Source organism: Globicephala melas, chromosome 11 (assembly GCF_963455315.2).
Source record: "Globicephala melas chromosome 11, mGloMel1.2, whole genome shotgun sequence".
In the NCBI taxonomy this organism is placed as follows: Eukaryota; Metazoa; Chordata; class Mammalia; order Artiodactyla; family Delphinidae; genus Globicephala; species Globicephala melas.
Window position 1 is genome coordinate 100,593,711 of NC_083324.2, and position 9,467 is coordinate 100,603,177.

Genomic DNA, 9,467 nt, shown 5'->3' on the forward strand with positions numbered 1-9,467 from the left:
GGGCGGACGCTCTCAGCCGGCTGGTTCCCGAGCGCGTTCCCGGTGACCCCGCAGTGGGTGTGTAGGCGGACGGACAGACTGACCAGACGCCGACCGGGGCCAGAAGCAGCGAGCCGGCACCATGCGTGAGATTGTGCACATCCAGGCGGGCCAGTGCGGCAACCAGATCGGCGCCAAGGTGGGCGCGGCGCCCGGGAGGGGCCGGGGTGGGGCCGGGGACGCCGGCCTAGCGCCCTTCGGGGTTGCGGGCGCTAGCGTGGTCCTGAGCAGGCCCGCGGCTCGCCAAGCGCAGACCTTCCCGGCTGCTTTGGGCCGCAGAGCGGGACGTGGGCCGGAGGCGACTTTCGGGGGGCATGGGGAGGAACCTCTCAACTTTCTGCTGTAACTCGTTTGGAATCCCGGTCCCACGGCCTCCCTTTCCTCCCGGCTCTTCTCCTAGCCCGGCACGCGGGCCTGGAGAGCGCGGGGGTGTGTCCGCCGGGCTGTGTGCGCGGCTTTGCGGGCGGGGCCCCGACGCCAGGAGAATCGATTTGACGCGCTCGAACCCGAGTCGAGCTGCGGGGGGAGGGGCGGAGAGCGATCTTCCTGAGGTCTCTGGATGTGCTTTGAACCTAAAACCCCCCTCCTTCAGCCCCCTCCGGTCCCTGTTCCCCTGCCCGCCCCCTAGGCGCCGCTGGGGTCCCTGCGCGTCCGCCCCTCCCCGCCAGACCCCCGCCTCCTGCCGCGAGCAGCTGTTCGCCCGGGAAACGCCCAGTTTCAGTTCCGTGGCCTTGCAAAATGCAAGCCCTGCGCCTGTGCAGGTCCCGCTGCCTTAAAGCTCCTAGAGGTTGGGTTATCGGAACTGAGATGGGGATTTTCACTGTGAGTCGCGGCCTCTCTGAAGGGTGGGGCGTGGCTAAATGCAAGCTTTTTGTGTCTCAGTTTTGGGAGGTCATCAGCGATGAGCATGGGATCGACCCCACCGGCAGTTACCATGGAGACAGTGACCTGCAGCTGGAGAGAATCAACGTGTACTACAATGAAGCCACTGGTGATGGCCTTTACCCCTTCCCCTCTCCCCCGGGGACTGACCCCAGGGGTGTGGCCCCAGGGGAGGGTGGACTGGCGGATTTAGGATTCCCATCTTTCCCTGAGGTTTTCCAGCGGGCGCCCCTTTGAGAATCCTGTCGTCCTATGTCCTTTGTTTGGGGGAGACAATCAGCGCCTGCAAAAAGGAAGCTGGTTCCAGGCCCTCCTCTCCCGAGCTCTCTGCCTGCAGGTCTGAGTCCTGCTCTGTCCCCGCAGGTAACAAATACGTGCCTCGGGCCATCCTGGTGGATCTGGAGCCGGGCACCATGGACTCGGTCAGGTCTGGACCCTTCGGCCAGATCTTCAGGCCCGACAACTTCGTGTTTGGTGAGTGACTGCCATGGCTGACGGCCTGGGAGGCACATTTTACGCTGGACAGCTCAGGGTGGAGCGGTGTGACCGCCTTAGAGTTGTATAGAGTATAGAGTTGTGTGTTGATTTTGTCTCAGTATACCCTAAAACAAAATGCCGTTCAACCTCTAATAGCCAGGTCCCTAACCCTCCTTATTTATAATCATGTCCACGACCAAATATTTTAATGTCTGGCCATTTTAACGACAACCTGAAATAATCTGCTCGGAGCACTGACTCCCTGAGCTCTATTAAAGGGTTTAGGGAGAAAGGAATCGAAGGCAGTCATCAGGGACTTACGAAGACTCTTTCCCTCCGGCAGGCCAGAGCGGTGCCGGCAACAACTGGGCCAAGGGCCACTACACGGAGGGCGCGGAGCTGGTGGACTCGGTCCTGGACGTGGTCCGGAAGGAGTCAGAAAGCTGTGACTGTCTGCAGGGCTTCCAGCTGACCCACTCGCTGGGGGGTGGCACCGGGTCCGGGATGGGCACCCTCCTCATCAGCAAGATCCGCGAGGAGTACCCCGACCGCATCATGAACACCTTCAGCGTGATGCCCTCGCCCAAGGTGTCGGACACGGTGGTGGAGCCCTACAACGCCACGCTGTCCGTGCACCAGCTGGTGGAGAACACGGACGAGACCTACTGCATCGACAACGAGGCGCTGTACGACATCTGCTTCCGCACCCTGAAGCTGACCACGCCCACCTACGGGGACCTCAACCACCTGGTGTCGGCCACCATGAGCGGGGTCACCACGTGCCTGCGCTTCCCGGGCCAGCTCAACGCCGACCTGCGCAAGCTGGCCGTGAACATGGTGCCCTTCCCGCGCCTGCACTTCTTCATGCCCGGCTTCGCGCCGCTGACCAGCCGGGGCAGCCAGCAGTACCGCGCGCTGACGGTGCCCGAGCTCACGCAGCAGATGTTCGACTCCAAGAACATGATGGCCGCCTGCGACCCGCGCCACGGCCGCTACCTGACCGTGGCCGCCATCTTCCGGGGCCGCATGTCCATGAAGGAGGTGGACGAGCAGATGCTCAACGTGCAGAACAAGAACAGCAGCTACTTCGTCGAGTGGATCCCCAACAACGTGAAGACGGCCGTGTGCGACATCCCGCCCCGCGGGCTCAAGATGTCGGCCACCTTCATCGGCAACAGCACGGCCATCCAGGAGCTGTTCAAGCGCATCTCGGAGCAGTTCACGGCCATGTTCCGCCGCAAGGCCTTCCTGCACTGGTACACGGGCGAGGGCATGGACGAGATGGAGTTCACCGAGGCCGAGAGCAACATGAACGACCTGGTGTCCGAGTACCAGCAGTACCAGGACGCCACGGCCGACGAGCAGGGGGAGTTTGAGGAGGAGGAGGGCGAGGACGAGGCCTGAGCCCCGCGTGCGGCTGGACGTGGCCGGAGGCCCCGTGGCTGGAGGCCGGGAGGAGAGCGAGGGGGAGGGGGGCCTGCGGAAGGAGAGAAACATGGGCTGGGGTCACCGCGGCCGGGCGCTGGTTCACAGGTGCTCTTCACTGTTGCCCGTCCCTTTTTTTTTTTCCTCTTTGTAATATTGATGACATCCATGTAACAGCTGAGATCTTTCTGAACTACTGTTGTAATGGCTAAAATCACATAAACGTTTGTGTCCTAATGGTGTCCTCTTTTCTGTCTCTTTATTATCAATTTAAATGTCACTTTCAGAACACATTATATTGAATCCTTCTTTCAGAAAAGCGAAGGGATGGGGAAAATCTCACATGAATTTACTGTTCAATGTGGTAAAACTGAACCAACCACAGTCACAGCCAATTTAGGAGGGGAGAGCAATCCGAATTTTAAGATGCCTTCAAGTAAATATGTTAGAGTTGAGAGATGCCTGCTTGAGAGCACACTGACTATTCTCATGGAGAAACGCTACTATACCTTTATTTCCTCTACAAATAGTTACTACATGCGCACAGCACAGAGAGTGGAAAGAAAGCCGCTCTTCCTCCTGTGTCTCGACGCATTTTCTTTCCCGGAGGGCAAGCATTCTTATATTGTTATCTTTCTTGCGTCCTTGCAGAAATTTTCCATGAGTCTTGAAACCTACTGAGATTATTCCCTTTTTCTTTCTTCACAGGTTATGATACCAATACTGTTCTGCTGCCTTTTTTCACTAAACAGTGTATCTTTAAAATACAGAGCGGCCGCCTCCTTTCAATGGATAAATAGTTCCCGTTATGTCGCTGCGCCATATTTTATTTAACCAGTTCCCGACCACTGGACATGTAGGTTGCTTATGCTTTTATCTTATAGCGCCACAGTGAATAAGTCTGTGCATATATCATCGTGTGAAGTTCTCTAAGTGGAATATTCTGTCAAAGGGTATATGATACTGTGACATTTTAAGTTAATGAAATCCCCTGTACTTAGAAATCCCAACAGATTTATAAATTGTTAATAGACTAAAATTCTCAAGCAAGCTTTCTCCCAGCAATTATGCTTTTACTACATTACAAACTATTTGCACATTAACTACCTTTGGATTTATATGAAATTATAAATTCTGGATTACTGGAGAGTTTTACTTTTAATAGGTAAGCCACTATAATTTTCAGTTTATTGTGTTCCTACCATGCAGCTTTGAAATTTGGGATTTGAACCCAAGCCTGCCTCTAGACTTCAACTCAATCACCAAAGAAGCTGTGGGATTTTAACAAGTGACTTTTAGTAAAGATTATATGCTTCTGTGGGATCAGTTATACTTTGTCAAAATGTGCCAATGTTCTGCCTTAATCCGGGCCAGTCAGTTTCTCAGTTTGGGAAGAGCAGTGAAGTGTAAGTAATAAGCAAATGTGCAAAACATATTTACGTTCCCCTCTAGGAAGAAAAAAACACCAAGGAAACTGTAGGTTTATGATTTTTCTCTAATTTTTAGACAAATTCAAAATTAGAGAAAATATTCCTTTAAATCTGATCCTGTGTTCATTTCATTCTACTTGGTTCTATTCCCACTTAAGTGTGTGGTTTTTTTTAAAGAAGAAAAACAAGGAGGAAGAGGAGGGGTGAAGAGGCTGAAGTATGAAAGCAGTTTCAAAGAAGAAGTGTGAGCAGCGCCGTTCTAAATAGTGTGAAAATAAGCTCATTCTACCAAATGCCCCCCAAGTGGGAATGAGGAGCGCTGCGCCTTCTGAATATTATACATCATAAAACTAGAGCCAGTGATGCGGAGGGTCAAACGGGTCAGGAGCAGGGGATTCTGCTTTAATTTTCTACACTTAACAATGAACAGGCAGGTGCATTTCCTGCTGAGCTAGTGTAAAGCTTCCAACAACCTCGCTGAAGCGGAACATTGGTTTGAAGAGCTCTGATCACTCGGGGCAGCTGCCAGCGCCCCCTGGATCCCCCTTGGCCATGCCTTCCCACAACCTGTCAGACACATGATGGGTAACTTTGGAGACGAGAGGGAATCCTGCCAGGTGCCTCTTGGCATCCTGTAAGTGTCCTGCTTCTCTTTCCACCTTGTGAGAAAAGAGCTGACAGGAGGCACCCAGCAGGCCAGCCTGCCAGCCCGTCGGCACACCCACACACGCACACTGCCAGGGCTCGCTTCTGCATGAGCGGAACAGGGGTGCCAGACCGACCCGCCAAGCAGACGCTACAGGGCGAAACTTTAGAAGCCCATTTGTATAAAGGGACTTGAAATGCACACATAGGAAAACACTGCAAAAGTAGGAAAATGCACAGAATAGCAGCTGAATTACGAGATACTTTTTGAAACTGTTCCTTTCGTTTGTCACGTTAGCATTGTGTGATGGGATTTGGTAGTGGGGGTGATGGTGACGGTGTGTTTTCGACACCATTTCTACAAAGTGATTCTTCCAGCCCTCCCTGAGGTGCACCAGGAGGACATTCACTTCCGGTCAGGCATGGTACCCGAATTACGAGACCCACTGGGATGCGATGCAGGATTCTGAGGCTGGGGTTAGGGAGGGTGAGCTGGAGTCCCCCCAAGCGTCTGAGAAGGAACGGGAACCCCAACGTGCTCCAGCTTTGCCTGCACCTCTGCCTCAGCCCTGAGCTGAGCTCCCATTTCATCACTAACTGTGCTAGATTAATAGAAATTTGAGCTAAAAGTAACCTGAAGAGGTCATCTAGTTGGACTTCCTTATCTTGTAAGTAAGGAGACGGAGGCTCAGAGAACTTTGTCTCATTTCACAGAACTTTCTGTACAAATCAGATCTTGGACTCTGTTCTCTTCTCTAGAGCCGCACCTCCCAGGTCCTGCTGTTGACAAGGCCACACGAGGATCATGAAGGAGGGAAAGAGGAGTGTCCTGGCTTCAAGGAAAAACCCAGAGGTGTCCCTGGGTCCACACTCAACCTTCCCACATGGGCTGGGCACAGGGTCGAGTGTTTTGTCTCTGACGGGGTCAGTGTCAGGCAACGCTGCATCTCCTGATTCTAAAACACCACACGTATGTCCTACTGCAATTACGGTGGCAAGGATACTCCATCGGGGGGTACTTAGGGTGAAAATGAGTGGGAGTTCATGAATATTCCTTGGAGTACCGCCTTTTACACCATTTTAGTTGTAACTTGCGTACTGCACAACACTAGTTGACAACTGGAATGATGCTGATTTATTTCCGGTGTGTAAGAGAAATTCTCTTGCAAGGTCATGCTTTTCTAAATGGCTCCAAGTTGAGCCCTTTACTTGAAAACAGACTCATTCCTACCTGTGCTTCTCAGAGGCGTTTTCTCCTCCCTCCCTGACCCTTCGTGCTCTTCTTAAGGCGTGCGTGCGACACGTGTGCAGAGAAGTGGAGAATGGACACTGGATGGGTAACCAGAAGTTTCTCCCATAATCAGAGGGGGGGCTAAGGAGTGACATTAACCCCGATCTCTTAGCTCCTGCTGCAGGGCTCTCTGCAGACATGCGTTTGCAAAGTGTTTCATGCCAGGAGTTCCCATTTTCTAAAACAGGGAGCTGAAGACTGAAGCGAAGAAGATTCTTGATTCAAATTCCTGGATCGAAATGTTAACTCCTCTCACGTCAGGACCTTCCTAACCTTTAGTCAGCTGATGCCAGCACATACCCATGGCTTCCAGGGAAATTCCTTTCAATGATCTGTAGTGCAGTGGCCATGTCAGCTTGCACCCATGGTGAACGTTTGTTTGGCCAAAGCAGTGGGATTTTTTTTCATGAATGTGTTCAGTGTGACCTGCACACCTGGCCACTGAGGAGAATGAACCAAGGCGACTTGGGTGAATTGGGTGGGAGGAGAGGGTACAGGGCATACACGGGGCGTGAGCAGCTGGGGGCCACCTGGGTCACGGGGACAGCCTGCCCAGGAGGACGCTGGTACATGCCAGGGAACAATGCAAGTCAGTGTGCTGGAGGGCCAGCCGGGGCGGGGAATCTGTGGGACAGCCACTTCCAGACGCAGCGGAGACCCCGGGGGGACAGCTGAGAGGGACGCGCCTTCGGAGGCTAAGACGGGAAGATTCAAGCCTTGAGAAGGTCAGATCCTTCCAAGATAGTGCTCTGAAGAGCAAACTATACTGCAACGAGCCCGAATCAGGACAGCAACTCTTCAGCTTCTCCTTTCTTTTAGATCTCTGGGCGGACAGGCATGATTTAGGGTCTCGTTTACAGGAAACGGGCAGGGAGTCAACGTTTACCAAGTGCCGACTGCGTGCCAGGAATGTTACTGTGGAGACCACAGTGTAGAGGGGACACAGCTCTCAGTCACGTCATTTACTAACTCCGGGATCTTAATGAGTCACTTCACCTCTGTAAATTCCTTTATAAAACCGAGTCCTTACCCTACTTGTACAGAGGGTTAAAGGGCATTAGCTATGTGTAGTGATAAGAAAGTGGTGACATATGCAGGATTTATTGAACATGTAGGTTACGTATTTGTCTCATTTCATCCTCTCAGAGATGCTGTACAGTTTAGGTGCTTTTCACTGTGTCCAAAATCAATTCAAAATTTACTTACAAAAGGGGTAAGGTTGGGAGACTGTTGGCTCACATAATTTAAAAGCCCAGCGCAGACCTTTCTGGCTGTCTCGTGGCTGCATCTGGAGCCTCTAAATAAGTTCGCAGAGCGTTGTCCTCCTCTGCTGCTCTCCTGGCGCCGCAGTTTTCCGTTGGGTTTCACGCTGAGGCAGGGTCTCCCCACCGAGTGGCTACTTTAGGTTCATTCCACACTATCCCTAGAGACTCAGAGAAAAGAAGAACCCAGACTGGCCAGACAGATGTTGTGTGCCCATCCCTGGATCGGTCATGTGGTCAGAGAAAAGCAATGCTGGTTGACTACCCTGGACTACCTGTCGTCCTGTGAGGTGGGCGAGTATGGGCCACATGCCTGGCAGTCTCATCCTTCCTTAGGGAACTGACCATTCCTGACAGAACTCGGGTTAAGTGACTTGCCCCCAAATCATTCAGCTCTAAGTGGAGGACCTGTGTATAAATCCCAGGGTTTTCTGACTCCAAAGTGCGTGATGTTATATATAGTTTTAAGAGATTAAAAACTAAGAAAAACAGATTTATCCACAATATTTACCAATTCAGGTCACTTCATCTTTGTGGGTGGATCACATCTCCTTCTGCCTGAAAAACTTCCTTTACGTTTCCTGTAGTGCAGACCTGCTGGCCATGAACCTCTCGGCTTTTGTTTGGCTCAAAAAGGTATTTTGCCTCACTTTTCAAAGATATTTTCACTGGATATAGAATTCTAGGTGGACAACTTGTTTTCTATCAGCACTTTAAAGACATAATTCTATGGTCTCCTAACTTGTGCTGTATGAGACATCACCAATAATTATCAACCTTGTTTCCCTGTATGTAATGTTTTCTTTTTCTGTCTAGCTGCTTTTAAGATGATTTCAAGATAATCACTATTTTCCAGCAGTTTTAAGGTGATGTGCCTTGGGGTGCTCTCCTCTTTTTTATTCTACTTGGAGTTTCTTGAGCTTCCTGAATCTGTGAGCTTACAGTTTCATCGAATTCATAAAATTTTCGACCATAATTTCTTCAAATATTTTTCCATCCCCCTACTTTATTCTGAGATTCCAACTGCATGCATTTTAGACTTCTTTTTTAAAAAAATTTATTTATTTTATTTTTGGCTGTGTTGGGTCTTCATTGCTGCACGCGGGCTTTCTCTAATTGCGGCAAGTGGGGGCTACTCTTTGTTGCATTGTGTGGGCTTCTCATTGCGGTGGCTTCTCTTGTTGTGGAGCACGGGCTCTAGGCGCGCGGGCTCCAGTAGTTGTGGTGTGTGGGCTCAGTAGTTGTGGCTTGTGGGCTCTAGAGCGCAGGCTCAGTAGTTGTGGCGCACGGGCTTAGTTGCTCCGCGGCATCTTCCTGGACCAGGGCTCGAACCAATGTCCCCTGCATTGGCAGGTGGATTCTTAACCACTGTGCCACCAGGGAAGCCCCATTTTAGACTTCTTGACATAGTTTCACACTTTACTGATAATCTGCTCATTTTTTGTTCAGTCTTTTCTCTGTGCTTCAAGTTTTGACTGCTGTACCTTCGATTCACTGTTCTCTGCTGTTAATCTCATACAAGTATTTTTCATCTCATACGTATATTTAATTTCTAGGAGTTCTATTGGTGTTTTCTAAAAATTTTCCATTTCTCTCCTCTTCGTGTTCATGTTTTCCTCTACCTTCTTGAGTGTATGGAGCATATGATACACTAACTGCTTTATGGTCCTTGTCTGTCATTTCATTATCTTTGTCATTTCCAGATGTATTGCTATAATTGTTCCTTCTCTGGGTTACGGGCCATATCTTCCCGCTTCCTTGCATCTTTTGATTGGATGCCAGATGTTGTGACTTTCACGGTGCTGACTGCTGGACTCTGTTCTAGTCCTTTAAATGTTCTGGGGCTTTGCTCTGGTGCACAGTTACGTTACTTGGAATCAAATGGGTCCTTTGGAAACATGCTTCTAAGCTTTACGAGGGTAAATCCAAAGTAGTCTTTGATCCAGGGATAACTTAACCCCACTATTACAGCAATGCCCACGCGTGACGAGGTGTTTCCAGTCTAGCTAATAGGAA

The 9,467-nt window shown here is 50.8% G+C and overlaps 1 protein-coding gene across 1 annotated transcript; it reads left to right on the forward strand.

Moving 5' to 3' along the window:
* On the forward strand, positions 1 to 3,060 carry LOC115866214 (tubulin beta-2B chain). The gene is made up of 4 exons (XM_030881528.2): positions 1 to 178; positions 922 to 1,030; positions 1,285 to 1,395; positions 1,742 to 3,060. The coding sequence occupies exons 1-4, from the start codon at positions 122 to 124 to the stop codon at positions 2,800 to 2,802; spliced, it is 1,338 nt and encodes a 445-aa protein (XP_030737388.1). The 5' UTR covers positions 1 to 121; the 3' UTR covers positions 2,803 to 3,060.
* The last annotated feature ends 6,407 nt before the right edge of the window (positions 3,061 to 9,467 follow it).